The 21961-nt window shown below is 38.7% G+C and overlaps 1 protein-coding gene across 3 annotated transcripts in view; it reads right to left on the bottom strand.

Moving 5' to 3' along the window:
• The window catches only part of dyrk1aa (dual-specificity tyrosine-(Y)-phosphorylation regulated kinase 1A, a), an 84869-nt gene that overhangs the window by 5925 nt on the left and 56983 nt on the right, over positions 1 to 21961 (bottom strand). For 2 of the 3 annotated variants that reach the window (XM_078409655.1, XM_078409657.1), the window contains exons 5-11: positions 15207 to 15395; positions 10630 to 10777; positions 9271 to 9557; positions 8249 to 8395; positions 4664 to 4843; positions 2644 to 2950; positions 206 to 330 (exon numbers count right to left, since the gene is read on the bottom strand). In XM_078409655.1, the coding sequence (XP_078265781.1) occupies positions 206 to 330; positions 2644 to 2950; positions 4664 to 4843; positions 8249 to 8395; positions 9271 to 9557; positions 10630 to 10777; positions 15207 to 15395 (1383 nt within the window). The remainder of the gene's footprint in view (positions 1 to 205; positions 331 to 2643; positions 2951 to 4663; positions 4844 to 8248; positions 8396 to 9270; positions 9558 to 10629; positions 10778 to 15206; positions 15396 to 21961) is intronic. The other variant, XM_078409658.1, reaches the window with a different exon arrangement.

Genomic DNA, 21961 nt, shown 5'->3' with positions numbered 1-21961 from the left:
ACCATGAGGTTGTAAAAATGTCAGTTCCATTTCTCAATTGAGATATATTATGTTCCTTGTCTGGAGAATTCTCATCAAGCAACTGATAGAACTACCCAAACCAAATCACATGTGCAGCTGACAGAATTGAATGTCAGATCTTACTGGACTCAGATCTGCAGCCACAGGGATGTGAAGGAGTCTTTTTTTCAAGCACAAAGCTCACCTGTGGGCTGTGTGTCTCGCAGTCCATGGCCTGGACAGCTCCGCTGAAATGCCCACCACTATGCCGGTGCTGATGCGTTGGATCTGACCTTGCCCTTCCACTATTACTTGTCCCAGAAGAGCCACCTGTTAAAGATCGGCATTAGTAGGTGCTTCATACAAAACATATCATACAAAATATGTCTTGTGGTCGTGTGTGATCTGGGGCGGGTGGTGATGGTAGGAAGGGCTTAGGCAGATGCAAGGAAAAGTGATCAAAATGGAAGATATCATGCCATTGAAATAGTATCACATCAAATGAACATTATTGCATTTATACCATTTAAATACACTGTAACATTAATCAAAACACAAGCTGCTCTCTCATTAAAATAATGTTAATATGGTTGCAACTTAAAACTTGTGTATGAAGTACTGAACAAGATACTCAACAGTAAGAAGCATTGTTTTAGCACATCAAGTGCTTACAGATTAAACACATGGAAATGCACCTTAGAATGAGTTACAAAACAGCAATAAAAGTAGTGACATGATGTCATTAACCACAAGAATGATGCCCCCAGTTTGTCAATTATCTCTATAGTAACATGTGTCACTGCTTTAGCATAGGTTCAAGTTTTTACAATATATAAATGCTGAAAAGAGTAAGTTGAAGTGGAAGTTAAATTGTTCGGTAGTCCAGTAAAGTAAAAGGTTTACTGAACCAGATCTTGCTGAACTGTACCCTGGTCAGAATTGACAAAATTAGTTCCCAATCACACGCATGATTATCTGATCTGGATGTACGGAGCCTAGTTTGCTGAACCAAAGCATCCCAGTACTGTCTGGGGGGGGGGGGGGGGGGAACGACGACAGAATCTCTGGTGAGGCATGGGTCCCTAATTCGCACAGAAAATCTCTGCTAGCAAGCAACCTACAGCCCAGTTTTGAGAGCTGTTGCGTCAATTTGTGAATTTTAAGTTTTTAAAAATAAAATTAAAAAGTTAATTAATGAATTAAACACAGGAATAATGAAAATCATTAAACCAAAGACAATTTAAAATACTAACTTCTGTATTGCTTCACAACCCAGTCCTGCAATCTTTACTGATTTCACTAACAGAAGAAATTAACTGATTCACCATTTCAATTTGTAAGCAAGTCCTAGCTTCATATTTGACAGTACATCCCAAATCGCAAACTCACCAATATTTAAATAGCTAAGTGGCAGCAGTTCCAAATGCATTCGCCAGCAAGATCCATACCCATGACATGAATAGGTTACCAGTTAAAATGAAACTTGGTGCCCAGAAAATGAAAAACAAATTCAAAATGGAAATATTTGATCCCGAGCAAAAGGAACGTTTCCAATCGAAACGCACCCTCAATCAAGTTGCATTTACCTCCAAAGATATTTTACCATCTGCATGTAATATGTTAGTGATAGATGAGAATTAAAGATGAAATACTGGAATTTCAAATTTATTGACGACACTGAGGAATAGTGTTTTTTTTAAAACTTTAGAAGAGAGATACATTCAGATATGTTTACATACAATTCCTGTGAAATAATTCTAGTGAAATGTACTCATGACCAATTTAAAAACAACAATGGCCTCTTTAATAATCAGAGAATCATGAAAAACTGCAAAATGGTAAAGTGTTTATTTTTATCCTTTGGAGAAAAGGATATTATAAAAAATAATTCATAATACTGCCTGAACAAATGCAAATCTGGTGAATGGGAATGCTTTTGAAACCTCTAGTTCACCATTCACTTCCATCTGTTAAATGAGGGATAGTTGTTACCGTCAGGTGGGAATGAAGAAATAGCAATAAATGTATACGCATGCAATCATATAACTGTGGCATCATCCCAAAATACAACGTTTCAAGCGTCTGGAACTTAATCCTGCATTTCACGTCTCTTCATGTTGTGCGCGCTTGTTTGTGTTATCCTACATAAACTGTAAAACAACTCGACAAAATTGTACCGTAACAGAAATTGGCAGTCTTCTAATTTTATTTGAACAGGATAAAATGCAACACAAACGTAAATATTTCCCTCAATCAGAATCTAATCGCATAAGTTGTGCAACATATTTAAAATTTTCAGAATTACTCAATTACTCAAAAGACTTGATCGGGACTTGATCACTAATGAGCATAATGCACGTTGTCCAATTATAAAATATTGTCATAGCATTGTCACGTTGTACAGTAATAGAACTCTCCTAAACGAAGCAATCTACATTTTGCGTCCATTCTCCTCAGAGGAGAATCAGATGCAAAGGAATCCCAAATGGAAGAAATATTTAATTTGCCAGATCTAATGGCCCTTACTTTATGTAAATAAAAATTGACCCAATAACAGTTGACCCTTGATGCAATTAGCACAATGGGCTGTGAGAGAAACAGAGCAGGAATTTATAATTTATAATACATCATGTAGGCGTGTACCTGAACTTGAGGATGTGCTAGAAGAGGTGCCTGTAGATTGTGACTGTTCCATGGCTGGACTTGTTGAAACACTATTACTTGTGTTTGTCCCTTCATCTGCTGTCTTTTTGAAAAAGCTGTGCTGCAGTGCATAATAAGGGGCAATCCTTGTCTTAGGGTCATAGTCCAACATCCTCAAGATCAGATCCTTAAACTTCAGGTAATCGGCTACGGTGTGACCCGACTCCCCCGCTCGACGTCCACCAGGTCCACCAGTTTCTACTCCAAGAATACTGTGAAGTTTTCGGGTTCCAGGCGGCTTATATTCCTGTAAGAAATAGTAAGTCATTGTGATTAATTCCATGTCAAAAATTGTTTGAAAAGCCCGCACTCATTACATTGGACCAAGTTTATATTTTCAAATGCAGGCGATACTGGCAAAAGCCGAGAACATGGGCCAAGATCGTATCCAAAGTAATAAATGGACAAACTATTGAGAATGTGGATATAAAATTATGAATTGAGGTAAAACACTGCAGATGCTGGAAATCCAAAATGTGAACAGGAAATGCTAGAAACGCATAGCAGCTTATGCAGCATCCGTGGGAAATGAAACAGAAAAATAAGCAGGTTATCGTCTTTCAGAAAATCACTTTGTCTTGTTTTCTTGGGAGATATTACCTCCATAGACTTCAGCCGGTTTTCTACCAACCTCACTTATATCACCTCCCCAAGATCCACAAGTGCCTCTCCCTATTCTTGTTCCACAAACTTGCTTCTCATCATGGCTCTACTCTTCTGCCCCTTCACATCCACGACATCCAATGCCTATTACCATTTTGGCAGTTTTCAATTACCTGATCTCAATTGACTCACCCTCAACCAGTTATTTTAGCTAAAACCCCCTAATCCAGGCAGCATTCTGGTAAACTTCTTCTGTACCTTCTCCAAAGCCTCCATTATCCTTCCTCTGGCGGGTGATGAGAACTATAAGCAATACTCCACAGACTAGTCACAGACCTCCAATCACAACTGTGTCTTTGACAATGAGTAAAATTACTTTAAACAGAAAGAGATTTTAGCTGTGGGATTCAGGTTTGGGAAGATAAACATTTCTCTCTGCATAGCTAGATGAAAATAATGCTAGGGAATAGGTTTTTTTTCTCAAACAGCAGCAGAAGGTAAATACCAGTAATAACTGTTCATTGTTACCATCATGGAGATGAGAAAACGGGTATTTTTTGGTTGCAATTAATGCAATATAATGTTTTAGTAGGCTGCCAGCAACGGGGAATAATATGTGTCCGTGGAAGGTCAGATACAGAATTGCTCCTAATTTACTTGGAAAAGCAGAATGGTGATGTAAACTCTGTCCAATTGCAATCTTCTTTGAGTACTCATTTAAGACATAATTATAGTGGGGTTTTTTAATACTAAGAACAAAGGTAAAAATACAATTGAATTAGAATTGGTTAAATGTGTAATCCATGCTGCAGCCACATCACATTCTTCAATAGCACATTCATATAATAAGCTCGGATCACCCCTACAGTTCCTATAGGTACATTGCAAAAGCAGCACAAAACATGCAAAAGATCTTTCAACTTCCAGCATGGACATGTACATTTCAGTCAACAATGATGATTACACCATCCTTTTAGGATTACATTCTATAACACATGGTTTCATGAGTTAAATGCTGTTAGACTTCTATAAAATTTATCTTTGTCATTAACAAAGTAGCACTAAAGACTATACTCCACCAATGTGTTAAGAAAGAACAAACCTTGAAGTTTACTATCAGAATAAAATTAGAAAATATAATTAGTCTATATATTGTAAATTATAAAACTCATACCAATCCACTAATGTTAAATTTATGTTTAACAGTTCTAAGAGTGCCACTGATGGAGGTCATGAAGTTGATAATTAAGCTACTGCACACACCTAACTGAAAGATGCAAGCTTCATACAGACACCACCAAAACTAAGTTGCCACATACAACCAGTAATTATATTTCAAATAAGTTCAAGTCCTTACTGTGTTTCCAATTTTTTTAATGTTACTCTTGATATTCACCCTCTTGCCATCTTTGGTCTTCTTTACTGTCCACGAGGCATCAGATAACTTCTCAAAAAATTTCCGTGCTTTGGGAGCCTGATCTAAAATGTGAGATGGGGGGATTCCTAGAACTTCTACAATTTTATTCATTTGATCCACCTAAATAGAGAGGATGAGAACAGAAATGGTAATGTCAAAATCATAGTTAAGCAATTTTCTAACAAAAGGTAATACTTTATATTTTGTGGATTTAGTTAGGGCAATGCATCGTCACTTGAGGGAGTAAAATACAATTATAGTTATGAACTTTAGTAAAAAAGTGCATAATATTTTGTATACACATTTGCAGAACATTGGTGTTAGTACTAAATTAACCTGTGGAGCCTTGTCTTTATTTAGATTCAGATAACATCTTTTTTGCCAAAATGATATAAAATGCAGTAAACCCTCGTTTTAACAGACCTCTATTATAGATTTCAATTATAATGATGGAATCTATTGTAGACTGATTACATTGGTTCAAGGAAGGACCACTAGGTGGATCGAGCAAATGGTGTTTTTGAACCATTTTAGCTTAGTTTAGAGATATAGCGTGGAAACAATGAGTCAGCGCTGACCAGCAATCACCTATACACCACTACTATCCTATACATCAGGGACAATTCAAAGTATGTAGGATAGAACTACCGCAGTGGTTCGGCCTTTCCTCCCACATTGCAACGGCAAAGACACTGTAACAGTGTGGGTTACACTGTTACCCCCAACCCCCCTCCGAAAAGATGTGTAGACCGACAACCCAACTGATACACGCAATCTCCCAGATGTTCTAGTGGCCAGAGATCCTATGGTGACAGAGGAACTGAAGGAAATCCACATTAGGAAATGGTGTTGGGTAGACTGATGGGACTGAAGGCTGATAAATCCACAGGGCCTGATGGTCTGCATCCCAGGGTACTTAAGGAGGCTAGAAATTGTGGACGCATTGGTGATCATTTTCCAATGTTCTATAGATTCAGGATCAGTTCCTGTGGATTGGAGAGTAGCTAATGTTGTCCCACCTTTTAAAAAAGATGGGAGAGAGAAAACGGGAAATTCTAGACCAGTTAGTCTTACATCAGTGGTGGGGAAGATGCTGGAGTCAATTATAAAAGACGAAATTGCAGAGCATTTGGATAGTAGTAACGGGATCGTTCCGAGTCAGCATGGATTTACGAAGGGGAAATCATGCTTGATTAATCTTCTGGAATTCTTTGAGGATGTAACTAGGAAAATTGACAGGGGAGAGCCGGTGGATGTGGTGTACCTCGACTTTCAGAAAGCCTTTGACAAGGTTCCACATAGGAAATTAGTGGGCAAAATTAGAGCACATGGTATTGGAGGTAGGGTACCGACGTGGATAGACAGACAGACAAATTGGTTGACAGACAGAAAGCAAAGAGTGGGGATAAATGGGTCCCTTTCAGAATGGCAGGCGGTAACTAGTGGGGTACCGCAAGGCTCGGTGCTGGGACCGCAGCTATTTACAATATACATTAATGACTTGGATGAAGGGATTAAAAGTACCATTAGCAAATTTACAAATGATACAAAGCTGGGTGGTAGTGTGAACTGTGAGGAAGATGCTATGAGGTTGCTGGGTGACTTGGACAGGTTGTGTGAGTGGGCGGATGCATGGCAGATGCAGTTTAATGTGGATAAGTGTGAGGTTATCCACTTTGGTGGTAAGAATAGGAAGGCAGAGTATTATCTGAATGGTGTCCAGTTAAGAAAAGGAGACGTACAACGTGATCTGGGTGTCCTAGTGCATCAGTCACTGAAAGGAAGCATGCAGTACAGCAGGCAGTGAAGAAAGCCAATTGAATGTTGGCCTTCATAACAAGAGGAGTTGAGTATAGGAGCAAAGAGGTCCTTCTGCAGTTGTACAGGGCCCTAGTGAGACTGCACCTGGAGTACTGTGTGCAGTTTTGGTCTCCAAATTTGAGGACGGATATTCTTGCTATTGAGGGCGTGCAGCGTAGGTTTACTAGGTTAATTCCCGGAATGGCGGGACTGTCATATGTTGAAAGACTGGAGCGACTAGGTTTGTATACACTGTAATTTAGAAGGATGAGAGGGGATCTTATCGAAACGTATAAGATTATTAATGGGTTGGACGCGTTAGAGGCAGGAAACATGTTCCCAATGTTGGGGGAGTCCAGAACAAGGGGTCACAGTTTAAGAATAAGGGGTAGGCCATTTAGAACAGAGATGAGGAAAAACTTTTTCAGTCAGAGTTGTGAATCTGTGGAATTCTCTGCCTCAGAAGGCGGTGGAGGCCAATTCTCTGAATGCATTCAAGAGAGAGCTAGATAGAGCTCTTAAGGATAGCGGAGTCGGGGGGTATGGGGAGAAGGCAGGAACGAGGTACTGATTGAGAATGATCAGCCGTGATCACATTAAATGGCGGTGCTGGCTCGAAGGGCCGAATGACCTACTCCTGCACCTGTTGTCTATTATCTATTGACTTCCGTGAACTGCCGCTGCACAGTGCCAGAGGCCCAGGCCCAACCCCGGGTGCCCCCCCCCCCCTCCCCCGGACAACTCAGCGCATAGGATAGAACCAGAGCGCTGGAGCACCTGGAGGAAACCCACACGACCGCAGGAAGTACATGAAGCCAGGATCGAACTCGGGTGCCGGCTCCACCACCAACCCACAGAACCCACCCAAACTACAAACCTGCACGTCTCCAAACCACAGGAGGAAACCCAAACACCCAAGGTCAGAGTAGAACTCAGGTCTGTGGAGCTGAAAAGTAGCAACTGTACCGCTATGCCACCGTGTTGGCACAAGGTATTGTGTATTTTGTGTCCTTTACTCTTTATTGTGTAGTCTATTTTAGTTGGCTATTTATTAGAAATGGTACTGAACACATTTACTCACCCCCCCCAACTTATTTGGTTATAGCAGACAATCGGTAATAATCAACTCCCACCATCTCCCCTGTGTGGTCCGTTATTGTAAGGGGTTTCTGTACATCATTTGTCAGATGTTTGCCTACTCAGTAGACATATTTTTTATCCCTTTTCAGATATATTGTTAACATTAAGGAACATTAGCTCCTCTACAGTTCCATGGAACAACATTTGCAAGAAAAATCTAATACATTACATAGATTGTAAGTATTTGATAAAGCATGTTTTTTTCTTAATCAAATAATACTGCATGACACAGTGGCTGAATTGCTGCCTCACGGCACCAGAGACTCGGCTTCAATCCTGACTGTAGGTGCTGTCTGTGCAGTTTGAACTGCCCCTGTGACTGCATGTATTTTCTCCGAGTGCTCCAATTTCATCCCTCGTTCCGAAGACGTGCAGGTTTGTAGGTTAATTGGTCTCTGTAAATTGTCCCTAGTGTGCAGGATAGAACTGGTGTATGGCTGATCATGGGTCAGTATGGACTCAGTGGGCCAAGAGGCCTGTTTCCACACTGTATCTCTAAACTAAACTAAATGAGGCATCAGTCAATGACAAATGTTGAGGGTGTTCCAATTACTTGATAGTCTTATTTTTAAAATATTTTCCTACCTCATTAGCACCACTGAAGAGTGGCTCTCCAGTGTGCATCTCTACCAAAATGCAACCTAATGACCACATGTCAATAGCTAGATCATAGGGCATTCCCAGCAGCACCTCTGGTGACCGATAGAAACGACTCTGAATGTACTGGTATATCTACAAAAGAACAACAGAAGAGTTAATACAAGAAATTACTGGAAACTAATAATGTCATTTTTGTGTTCCATTTAGAATATTGCATCAAAATTGCAGTGTCTGTTTAATATTTACATTGCAACCTCAAAGCTACTAATATTCTATTTGTTTTATTGAGCCACAAGAATAATTTTTCATACACTCAGTAAATTGAGGAACACTGACAGAAAAAATGCTTTGATTTTGTCAAAGTTATAATCAAATTTAGTGTGGCACAATGGCAAGTTGTGAGAAATTACCCAGATATTGGATTTTTTTTTCATATAAATACAAAAATACAAATACTTCAATTCTTTTCCATTTTCAATAGATAAAAATTTAGAATCCAAGTTTGCATTTCTAGCATAATTTTAAGCAGGTAAGAATCAGAACAGCATTCTATGGCAGCTTCTAAACAGGGTGATCGCCGGTTGGCGCAGACTCGGTGGGCCGAAGGACCTGTTTCCGTGCTGTAATTCTAAAAGTTAAAAGTAAAAGTTCTATCCAAGAAACTGATTCACCCAACTTTCTTAAAGACTTGGCTGCTTCAACTGCACTCCAGCTGTGCCCTCCCAACCACTTCGCAGTTTTGCCCATTTCATTTGGCTCACTTAACACAAGCTCTGTCAATTCTCCACTTTCATTGTCCAAGCAATCAAATCAGCTCTCTCCCATCTGGCATTGTGCCTTTCCCTCTTCAAAACCCATGCGCAACTCCAAACAAACCAATTTACTATGAAGTAAAAATTTACTTTTCAAACCATGCAATGGCCAAATACATAAAAAAAGTTTGCCCCATATCCAAAACTCATTGAACAGCAAAATCTGTATAAAAGCTATAACATAATGTTACATACCCTCTGTCCAAGTTGACAAGAGCTGCCAAAGTCAACTATTTTGATAGCGCTCCTTTTGGGATTGCACAATAAGATGTTTTCAGGTTTAAGATCGCAATGGATAATGCTGAGCTCTGGTGTAGCAAGAAAGAGCAGAGCAGTGCACATCTGCTGTGCAAATTTCCGTGTAAGGTTCAAAGAAACACCACGGAAATTGGTGTTTCGAAGCAAGTCATAGAGGTTGTAGGATAGCATCTCAAAGACAAGGCAGAGGTGATTTCTAAACATAAAGTGCCGCTTCAGATGAACTGTGGAGGGAATAAAATATATTTAACTAGACCAGTCTTGCAAATACTCCAAAAAAATCAATCACATTTCACTTCAGAAATATTTACTTTATCCTATATCTTATCTATTCCTCCCTGATCCTCGCTACAACTTTTGTTTCTCGCATTTCTAGTTTTATTGAAGGGTCTTTGACATGAAATACCAATTCAGTTTCTTTTTTCATAGATGCGACGTGACATGTTGAATATTTCCAATATTTTCTGCTTTTATTTAATGTTACCAAGAACAGCCGGCACCATCCAGAGGATGCCAGAGGAGGTAGTTAAGGCAGGTACTATAATAACATTTAAAATATATTTGGACGGGTACATGGAAAGAAAAGATTTAGAGGGATATGAGTCAAACGCAGGCAAATGGTACATGACTTGACTTGACTTGACTTGACTTGACTTGGTCAGCAGGAGCAAGTTTCAATGCTCTATCACATGAAACTGAACAAGTGCTGGAGATTTTTCAGAGAAGCCCGACGGGTGAATGTCTTTGAGTACGTAATGCAACTGGAGATCAGTTTTCAAAGACTTGAAACTAGTGGGCAAATTCCAGGCTGGTGTCTTTTGCAACATAGTTCAATGCATTTCACTTTCATAACAGAATGGTGATTTACCTTTAATTCAAGAGTTTCTGAACATGACTTTTCCAATTCAATACTGCAGTCTAATGACATACAGTCAACTACTTTATTAAGGCTAAAGTTCTGGCACATGATGAAAGCACAGATCTAGAACTGGTTAGTATGCGGCAAATCTTTTCACTGTACACGTGAAAATAAACTAAACTAAAGAAGTACTTGGGACCATCAAAAATAATTTCAGTGTATATTTAATTTAGTCCTATACTATGAATTATCCAATCATTTGTAGGTTTTCTTGCCTCTCGTAGCATGACACTGAACAATAAATTATAAACAAACAGTCCAAATGCTTATCACTCCAGAATTAGCATTTAATAATGGTATTAGAATTAGACAAAATGATTTTTTTTTCATTGCTCATAAATACCTATAACTTTAAATAAAAATTAGTTGGTCATTACCTATATAGTATTTCATCTCAGTATCATGTTTGTTCATCAGCTCAAGCAGCCGGACCTCAATCTGTGCCTGATTTAGGAATGCTTTCTTGTTCTTTATGATTTTTATTGCTACCCACTCCTGTTCCACACGGTCATATGCTTTGACAACCTGCAAGTAAAACATCAATTAGCAAACCACATGGAGATTAGTTGGCAGAAATGGCATGCTCAACAATAGTCATATTATGATGAAAAATACAAACACTTTCACTTTCAAGACAACAGCCTGTGCCTTTTATTCAACATTTTATTTCATGTGTAGGTCTGGGGATCCAAACTGTGGTGGTGTATACACGACACAAGACATTTCTGACGGTGGATTTTATTTGCTTTTATACTAGAAAACCACTTAAAGCTTGAAATGGTTAGTTTTTAAATTTACTAAGTAGAACACCTACAATGATGACTCTTGTTTCCATCCTCCATTACCAAACTTTACAGCCTATTCAGTTTCCTGGCAACTACCCAGTCTAACTTCAGAAAGAAGTTGAGTTTTATTTTTCTGTACACATGCAAGGTTGTGACATATTATAATTAAAAAATGGTAAGAAGAATGCATGAAGTATCAGGTGAGAAACAAATTGTGAAATTAACCTCATCAATACCCATGTACTTGCTGAAGTCACCACTGAGATGGCAACTGAATCAGCACTTGAATTTGACTTAAATGTTGAAGCAGGCCCATAACAGAATTCAGAGAAGAAAATATACACAAAAGTACATTTTGAACAATAGCTGGTGGCACCTTCAGCCTTAATGTGTCACATGAAGTCCAGAAAAATAATATATTTTCAGGCTCATCAACAATCAAGGACAAACTTACAAATTTGTTTCAAATAGACTGAGGTGTAAGGTAATGCTAACAAGAGTATAACATCAGATGTTGATATGGCAAAAATATTATAGCATTTGATTTCTGGTGCTTAGCTTTGAAGTCAGGAAACCCTCACCACAAGAAAGCAACTAAATTAACCTGTGGCTATAGGATTAGTAAGTGCAAAGATTGAAGTCTCAAAGGTTAATTCAGCACAATAAACATATTATTACACCAAATAAATGGCTTTTCAACATGTCAATGCCATTTTAGACAGTAGTTCATTCCACAGCCAGTCAAATCTGAAATAGCTCACCTGCTTTTACAAATCTATTGCTATTACCATTTATACAAATACAATAGCAGACACTTTGCTTTACCAGTCACTGGCTTCCAGAACAAGAGAGCAGTTTACCACCTTCATAATTTAACATGGTAATGCCCAGTCACTATATTTTGGCACTGGCACGAATGGAACAATCTCAGAATGGCAGTGGAATAGCGATTTCACCCTAAAGCAGTTGCTTGCAATTGCAAAATGAATACTTTGCAAAGGGAAGCATGCTTGAAAAATATCACCATCAACCTAAAGGTCATGATTTACAACGCTGTGGTATACATATGGACTAAGACCCTGCAATGATCCATGAATACCCGAATAGGTACAGCTTGACAAATTGAAAAAATTCCCAATATGCCAATTCAGTTGGCCAACCAAAAATCAATGGTGCACAGCATTCATCGGTCGATGCATGGAGAAAAAAGTCAGGAAATCATGTTGTATCTTAAAAGGACTCGCTTAGGCTGTATTTGTTATACTGTATGCAATTCTGGACGCCCCATTATAGGAAGGATATGGAAGCTTTGGAAAGGGTATAGAAAAAGATTATCAGGATGCTGCCGAGATTAAAAGGTATTAGCTATAAGGAGGTAGGACAAACTTGGATTGCTTTCTCAGGAGTGTCTGTAGCCGAGAGGAGACTTGATAGAAGGAAATAAAAATTATGAGAGGCATGTACAGGGTAGACAGTCAGAACCTTTTTCCACAGTGTGGAAATGTCAAAGACTAGACAGCTTGGCTTTAAAGTGAGAGAGAAAAAGTTTTAAGGACATGAATGAAGCATTGTTTTAAAACACAGAGAATAATGGGGGCCAGGTGTGGTCGTGGAGGCAGATTCGATAGAGGAATTTAAGAGGTTTTTGGATAGGCACATGGATATGCAAGGAATGGAGGAATATGGATCATGTGCAAGCAAATTACATTCGTTTAACTCCCCCCTCGACTCCGTCCAAGGATCCCGACAGTCTTTTCAGATGAGGCAGAGGTTCACTTGCACCTCCTCAAACCTCATCTACTCTACCCGCTGTTCCAGGTGTGGACTCCTATATATCGGCGAGACCAAACGCAGGCTTGGCGATCGTTTCGTTGAACACCTACGCTCAGTCCGTCTCAGCCTACCTGATCTCCTGGTTGCTAAACACTAACTTCCCCTCCCTTTCCCACAATGACCATTCTGTCTTGGGCCTCCTCCATTGTCAGAGTGAGGCTCAGTGCAAATTGGAGGAACAGCACCTCATATTTTGCTTGGGCAGCTTACACCCCAGCGGTATGAACATTGACTTCTCTAACTTCAAGTAACCCTTGCTTTCCCCTTCTCTCCAGTTCTCCAACCAGCCTGACTGTCTCAGAGTACATTTTATCTGTTTGCTTTGTTGTTACCTACTCCCAGCTAACAATGATCTTTTCTACATTTTCCTAGAGCTTCATCCTCTTTGTCCTGGTTTCACACTTTATGCTTCCTTATCTATGTATCTCCCTCTCCCCTGACATCAATCTGGAGAAGGGTCTTGACCCCTCCCTCCAGAGATGCTGCCTATTACTTCAGCATTTTGTGTCTATCTTCGATTTAAACCAGCATCTATAGTTCCTACCTATACCTTACATTAGTTTAACTTGATTTCATGTTTGGCGTGGACAAAGTGCCCGTTTGTGTGCTGCACTGGTCTATATTCTATGATTTTTAGCTGCCACCTATCAAAATATTGATGTATTTGAATTTTTTCACCTCAGTCTCTCTGTCAAGGTCAAAGGCTGAATGACTTGTCCAAATGAACTAAACTTAGAAATATAGAAAAATAGGTGCAGGAGTAGGCCATTCGGCCCTTCGAGCCAGCACCACCATTTAATATGATCATGGCTGATCATCTAAAATCAGCACCCCGTTCCTGCTTTTTCCCCATTTCCCTTGATTCCTTTAGCCCCAAGATCTAAATCTAACTCTCTCTTGTAAACATCCAGTGAATTGGTCTCCACTGCCTTCTGTGGCAGAGAATTCCACAGATTCGCCACTCTTTGGGTGATTTTTTTTTTCCTCATCTCAGTCCCAAATGGCCTGCCCCTTATTCTTAAACTGTGACCTCTGGTTCTGGACTGCCCCAACATCGGGAACATTTTTCCTGCATCTAGCCTGCCCAATCCTTTAAGAATTTTATATGTTTCTATTCTATAAGATCCCCTCACATCCTTCTAAATTCCAGTGAATACAAGCCCAGTCGACCCATTCTTTCATCATATGTCAGTCCCGCCATCCTGACTTAGAACAAGGGCTGCAAGCAAAACTTTCAAAGGGAGAAACAGAATATGATTTTGAAGACAATTGAAATACGGGTTGGAGTTATGAAGGAAAATAATGACATTTTCCTAAACATGCAGAAAATTTAGTAAATTAATTACAGCTACAGAAATTAGTGCAGGAAATTCACCAACACAACCTATCACACTGCACAAATTTATCTGTAATACTAGACTAGGAGATTTTCTGGTAAAACAGATGAATGTTCTGGCTATTTTAACTTGCACTGGAATTATTTCTGAAACACGTTTTCCATAAGCTACTACATCAACTATAAAATGAGACATTAGAAGTCCAGTGGAAAATATGACTGCTGATGAAAATGAACATGCACTGTCAATAAACAATTAGAAAGGCAAATATTTTTTTGATTATCTCTTTGTATGTGGGACATGGCAAGAACACATCTATTGTCATCTTTAATTTCCCCTGAAGAAGGCAGCTAAAAGTCAACAGCCTTCGTGGAATCCCATATAGGCCAATGCAAGGATAGGAGGAAGAGCATTGGTTAATCAAACATGTTTCTACAACATCTTAGTGATACAAGTTTCCATATTATTTAATCATTTAAATTTAAATTCCCCATTCTCAACACACAAATTCAATAACTTAAGCACTCTGAAGTTCTGGCCCATATTATAAGGGATTTAAATTAAAACAATAGAGATTATCTAATCACCTTTGTCTTCAAAATACTCTGCTTTCACACATTCCAAAGACAGAGTGTTCCAAAGACACATGATCATCTGAGAGATGATCATCTTCTCATATCTGCACCCTGACCTGCACAGCATTTCTAGCATTTGCTGTTTTATTTCAAAGTTGAAGCAAAAGCAGTATTTGGGCTCTCAGTATGCAGGAAGGGTGCAGCAAAGATCACCTGGTAAGCAAGGTGTTAAATCTTGAGGATTTCAGAATATTGGATCGCATATTAAGAGTTTTATTGTTTTAAGGATCAGGAAATTTAATAGGAGTAATGGAGACATGTACATGTGATACAACCTGTAATCTTATCATCAACATGATTTCAATTACTTTAATCAACTTTTAACAAACAAACAAACTGGTATGCCTATAAAATGAAAGCTAACCTGTCCAAAAGAACCTTTCCCAATTAAGGAGTCAATTTCATAGCGGTCCATCCACTTTTCCCCATTTTTCACTATGTAGTCATAGTTGTCATCATCATAACCATCATTGTAGACTTTTCTTTCCTTCTTATGACTGGAATCGTCTCCTTGACCCTGTTGGTGCCGTCTTTTCTTTTTTGCATAGTATACCTGAAAGATAAAAATATATAATCACTCAATAAACACGGTTTACAAAAAAGCATCAGTTGAATATGCATCATATGCATCAGTTGTTAGAAGGCTGGGTGCTTTGCTTCCTCCAATTTCAAGCTGAATGTTGCTTACATACACATCTTATGCATTTAGAATAGTTCAATGAAACTTTATACAATTCATTATACTTGTGCAAACAATAACAAAGGACAGAAATCCACGCCCAATAGTTTTAGTCACAATGCCATGAACACGCTGATATAATTCAGTGTACGAAAAAGGGAAATTTGTTTAATTGAAATACAAATATGTTTATAGTATTTTCAATTTGAGTAATAAGATTGTTTTTTCCAATGTTTTATGCTTTGTCGTTTTATTTCCAGATCCTGTAAAAAGCAAGACTCTAGTCTAAAGGAAATATCAAATCAACTAATTTGAAGCCAATCAGAAGTATTGATCTTGCATATAAAGGATAGATGCACATTGTTTATATCTTGGGGACAAGAAAACAGAGACAATTGTAATGATAAAAATTAGTTCACTTTCTAAGACAACGCATACAAGCTTGTCACTAAAGGAGACAAAACACAGATTTTTCATACGTTTTAAAGTTAAGAACAGAACACAAAAGATCCTGGTGTAGTTGTAAGTGGCATAAAGTCACTGCAACAAATCAAATTTTGTGAGGCCTCATGCCAAAGGTTTACAAAGTGACAAAGTAAACTAATGCCAATATGCTTAACCTATCATTTGTGAATGTGTCTATGCCAGATTAACTGCCTTACTCAAACACTTCAAGATCTTAAAATGTAATAGCCACCCTCCCTATCGAATTATCTCTTGCACTTCATTGTTCCAAGGACAAGAACTCCACCTGTTTCAGTCTAACTTTGTCGTGAAAATCCTCAGTTCTGGTACCATTCTAGTAAATCCCTTTCGCACTCATCCTTGGACTCTCACATCCCTACATACAGAATACTATACATTTTACCATCTGCTCTTTCAACACATCTGGAAAGTTTCAGATACTTTTTATGCCCCATCATCTATAGCATTCCGCTAAGAATGATGCAGAAAGTCTATCGTCACTCCCTTTTCAAATCGATCACTTCATACTCATTTAATTCAATTTCATCTTCCCTTGTCTGGCCAGACTGACAACTAATTTTCTCTTACATACTGTTTGTTTACCACACTTTCACTCAATGTGTCATTTGCTAACTTTGAAATTTTTATTGTTTTACACCTATGTCCAAATAAATGCCTCAAAGCCAACCAGGTTTGAATAAGAATCAGTAAAACTTTAATTTCCCACATTTCCTTCACTCACACATTAAACGCTGGACAGGGACAATAAACCCAAGTGTCCAAGATCCATTACTTATGTCAAAAAGACACCCATACAGCCAGGAAGAGCAAAGTAACATTCCTCAACAAATGCTGGCTGACGACAGGTTGGTCATGACGCATTTCAGCTCCTGCCTTCGGAATGATCTAGACCCACTTCAATTCACTTATCACCATAACAAACTGATAGTGGATGCGATCCCCCTGGCTCTCTGTTCTGCACTAAACTACTTGGATAACTGGAACATGTACGTTAGGTTGTTGTTCGTCAATCACAACTTGGCATTGAACACACTCATCAAACTCAGGGAACTGGGTCGCTGATCGTTCAGTACAAATTGGCAACAGCAGCTCCTTCTCACTGACCATTAGCATGAGGGCACCAAAGGTTGCATCCCCTGCTTTGCTCTATCTACACCCAAGACTGTGGGGCCAGACACAGCCACAATGCCATCTTTGAATTCACCAACAATACCAATGTTGGATAATTAACAGGGAACGATGAGTCAGAATGTTGAACTACTATCTACCTCTTTGATGATCCTCGGACTATCCTTGATCGGACTTTGCTGGCTTTACCTTGCACTGAATGTTATTCCCATATCATGTATCTATACACTGTAAATGGCTCAATTGTAATCATGTATTGTCTTTCTGCTAACTGGTTAGTACGCAACAAAAGCTTTTCACTGTACCTCCATACATGTGACAATAAACTAAATAAACTAAACTAAGAATACAGGAGGGAGATTAATAATCTGGTTGATTGATGCCAGAACAACAATCTTGTACTTGCTTACAGTTTGGCAGTTGTCACTTCCAAGTCCTAATTTTAAAAAAATATATCCCTTCATAACCTCACCACTTCCTATCTGTAAACATAAGAACACACAAAAATGGAGCAGGAGTTGGCCACTTGACCCCACAAGCAAGTTCCATCATTCAATATGAACACAGCTGATCTATCCCAGGCCTCAACTCCTCCTCTGTGCCAGATCCCCATAAACCTCAGCAAGAACACACATCTTTTGTTCTCTAATCCTTTGGGAAATAAGCACTCCACATAGAATGGCCTTTTGATCACTGTCAAAATAAATGCTCCACTTTTTGCCAGACCAGCTTGAGAACATTCCCCTTAATTAAAGTGGCAATACGCACAGATAGAGTGGAAAAGGCAGCGCTTGGTCTGCTTTCTTCAATCTGTGCGGGCATTCTGTACAAGACTCAAGGAATCATGCTGAGACTTTCTAAAACTTTGATTTGGCCATATTTGGAGTTTTCTGCGCAGTTCTGGTCGCCCCATTATAGTAAGTATGTGGAAGCTTTGAAAAGGGCACAGAAGAGGTTTACCCGAATGCCTGGTGGATTAATGGGTATTAACTATAAGGAAAGATTGAACAAACCGGGATTGTTTTCTCTGTTGCATCGGAGGTTGAGAGGAGACCTATAAAATTAAGAGGCATCGATAGGGCCGATAGGGGAAATAGTTCCTTTCTATCCTCCCCCCCCCCCATATCAAAGACTAGAGGGCATAGCTTTAAGGTAATCGGGGGGAAAGTTTAAAAGAGGTGTACGAGGCAATTTTTTTTGTGATATGATAATGGCATTTAAAAAGCATTTAGATAGGTAAATGGATATGTAGAGAATGGAAGGATATGGATCACATGCAGGAGGAGGAGATTAATTTGACTTGCCGTCATGTTCAGCACATGCTAACGTTTGCCTGCTAACTTTCCAGTAAAGCACCTTAGAAGGTCTTGTAATAATACATGTACTATAGAAATACGTTGATATTCTAGAGCATTTAGGCAGCAGTGATACCCCAAATGACATGGCCTATCACTGAAGAGTTGTAACTAAATTTTAAATGTTTCGACCAGTCCACATTGTATTTGAGTTGTGTATTTCTAACATCGCAAACCCTTTTGTCGGGTTTATGCAGTTTATGGTTTATATATTAGGCGGTGACTAATCAATGCCAACCCAACAGTCCATTTTTAGTCCTTATAACAAGCTTTTCACTATGCAACTGCAGACCCACTTTCATAAATGTCGATCATAACAATTAAGTTACTTATGTGGACAACACAGCAATTAATGCTCTAAATATTCTCCCCCCCCCCCCCACACTGATCTCGCCACAGATGAAAAACCTCTTCTTACACCCAAAAATCAAAGCTACACTTACAAAACTGCATGTGGCTCAAAGATCAAGTAAAAGGGTAAATAAAGCCATAATAGCTTCTTATGAAGTGGGAACATCAAAAAACATGTACTTGATTAGGCTTCTGAGAACATTACACTGATTTATGACCAGATTATGGGAATTACATATTAAAGTGTGATTTATTAAAATAATCTGGCCATGCAGTAATTATTACTTTGGCCATTATACAAAAAGATTCCAAAGTGTTCATTCAAATAAACAGTTTAATATTGTATACATGAATACTTCACAAACAAGGCTCCATAGCCCCATTGTAATTGAAGACAGACACAAAATGCTGGAGTAACTCAGCAGGACAGGTAGCATCTCTGGATAGAAGGAATGGGTGACGTTTCGGGTCGAGACCCTTCTTCAATCTACAGCATTTTGTGTCTGTCTTCGGTGTAAACCAGCATCTGCAGTTCCTTCCTACCCATTGTAATTGTGACAGCTCTTTAGTACAACTATGTAAGTGATTCCAGATCATACGATTCTGTAATTTTATTAACCTTAAATTCTTATTCAGCTCTCTGTTGAAATGTACCACAGAATCCACTTCTATCACCATTTCAGGCAATGGATTCCAGATCCCAGAATACAATCATTCGGGATTAGAATGACAGATAGACTATCATGGACTGGTAATGTGGTCAGACACACAGCTGTTGATATTTGATGCACAAACATGAGAATGATTGTATTTTGGCTGAAAGAGTGTGAAGCTGCATTACAAACTTAATGGTAAATTGATTGAGGCTGAAGGAGCAGATAGATCTGATTCTTTTGTTTATCACTTTAAATCTCTGTTCCCTAGTTATTATCTTCCACAACAAACCATTTATACATTTGTTTTATTAAAATTATTTACAATTTTGAATATTTTTTAAAGAGGACCACAGCTTCTTTGGTCCATACATAAATGAAGTCTCTCAGCTCTAGAATAAATTAAGTAAATCTTTTCCCCGCAGTCTCAGCCTCAACTTAATTCCTAAAGTACAGGGCCTAAAATGTATTACTTTTATTTTAATCTTTGATTTATTAATGCCAGTGATCATATATAGTTTTTAATAGGGCTTATAGTTTGTCCTACCACCTTCAATGTTACGAATCTACTTACTCTGAGTGCCTCTGCAACATTTACCATTTATTTTGGCAGATATATTTCAGAGGTAATACAAACTAAATTAATTCCCACAATTGTCCATGAAATTTCAACAGATGGGTCGAAATTTCACTTCACATTGGTCTATCAATGAAAGTCTTATATACCCGAGTTCTGGTCTAATGTGTATCTGAACAAAAGGTAATCCAACAGAACCTTTCAATCCAATGATCTCTACCAATAAGGAGGATAAATGCAGATTTGTGAGAACACCTCTATTTGCAGTTTCTCTTTGAAGTTGCACACTCTTCTGACTTGCAAGTACTTTTATCATTTATTTTTGGGATGGAAAGTGCCAGCATTTACTGCCCAACCTTAATTGCGCTTAAGAAGGTAGTGCTGAGCAACCTTCAACTGCTCAGGTAGTCATACAGCACATCATTTTAACCATCAAGTACTACCTATCTAGATTAAACTCATTCGCCAGCATCTTGGTTCATAGCTTCCCGGAAACTAAGATTTCAAGAGCTCGTCTAAATATTTAAGAGTAATAGAGTCCTACAGCACAGAAACAGGGTCTTCGGCCCACACATCCGTGCTGACTAAGATCCCCCATCTACGCTAGTCTGATTTGCCCACGTTTGGCCCATATTACTTTGAACTTTTCCTAATCATCTAGGTGTCATTTAAACATTGTTATAGTACTTGCCTCAACTATCTCCTCTGGAAGCTCATTCCATATACCCACCACCCTCAGAGTGAAAAAGGTTGAAGGTTCCCATCAAATCTTTCCCCTCACATTAAACCTATGTCCCCTGGTTCTTCATTCTCCTGCCCTGGGTAAAAGACACTGCGCATTTATCTTATCTGTTTCCCTCATAATTTTATACACCTTTATAAGATCACCCCCTCAATCTCCTGTGCTTCTTATATGCTGTGCGAATACTTGCCTCTACCACCCACTCAGGCAGTGTATTCCAGATTCCAATCACACTTTGGGTAAAAGACATCTTTCTCAAACCCATCAAAATCTCTCCTCACCCTAATCATTGGAGGACCGATGGTGCCCCAATCCTAATCACAATACCATACCAATGGTCACTGCCTCCCATTCCGAAAATGGAACCTTCATTCAAATGTTTCCTGTACGTTAACTAATCCTCAACCCCCAAGATGACGTGTTTCAAATTTGTTTAATAAATTTGTATTGTACCCTAAATACTTTCTGAAAACTCAAATACACTATATCACTAGTTATCCTTAAGTTTTCTGCTAGTTACAACATCAATAAAATCTAACAGTAGCTAAATTTGAGATTTGTTAAATTTGAGTTCCCTTTCAGAAATCCACGCCAGCTCTGCAGAATCCTATTACGATGTTAAAACTGCTCTGTTACCACTGTATTCAAATAATTTTATCTCTACTAATGGCAGGCTATTGTTCCTCTTTGGCCGTATAACAATCCATTGTTCCTCATTTAGTCTCCTGCCATTCATAAATTCAGGGTTACATTTGCTACCTTCCCAATTGCAGGCACTATTCCAAATTTTGCAAAGAGACAATCAATAGCCATCACCATGGCTACCTCTTTTCAGCCTGAGAATGCAGGCCAACAGTTCTTGGTATTTTTATCAACTTTCAGTCTCAATAATTTACCTAATGGTTTTATTTTAAATGAATGGGAATTTGTTTGAGCTCCTCACTCAATGCAATTTTCCACTTTTTTGTATATTTTTATATTTTGTATTTTTTTCTGTAAAGATCAACAAAATGGGATCATCTCACTTAAATTTTCTTCTTCTTCAATGTAATTTGTGTGGTATCTAAGGGACGCACACATTAAATTCAGCTAATTTTTACCAGTTTGAAAGATCAATGAACTGTTCTCGTGCCTTTCGCTATACAATT

The sequence above is a fragment of the Rhinoraja longicauda genome, chromosome 12, assembly GCF_053455715.1.
Source record: "Rhinoraja longicauda isolate Sanriku21f chromosome 12, sRhiLon1.1, whole genome shotgun sequence".
Lineage (NCBI taxonomy): Eukaryota > Metazoa > Chordata > Chondrichthyes > Rajiformes > Arhynchobatidae > Rhinoraja > Rhinoraja longicauda.
The sequence above is the reverse complement of the archived record's forward strand: the minus strand, read 5'-3'. Positions and strand labels throughout refer to the sequence as shown.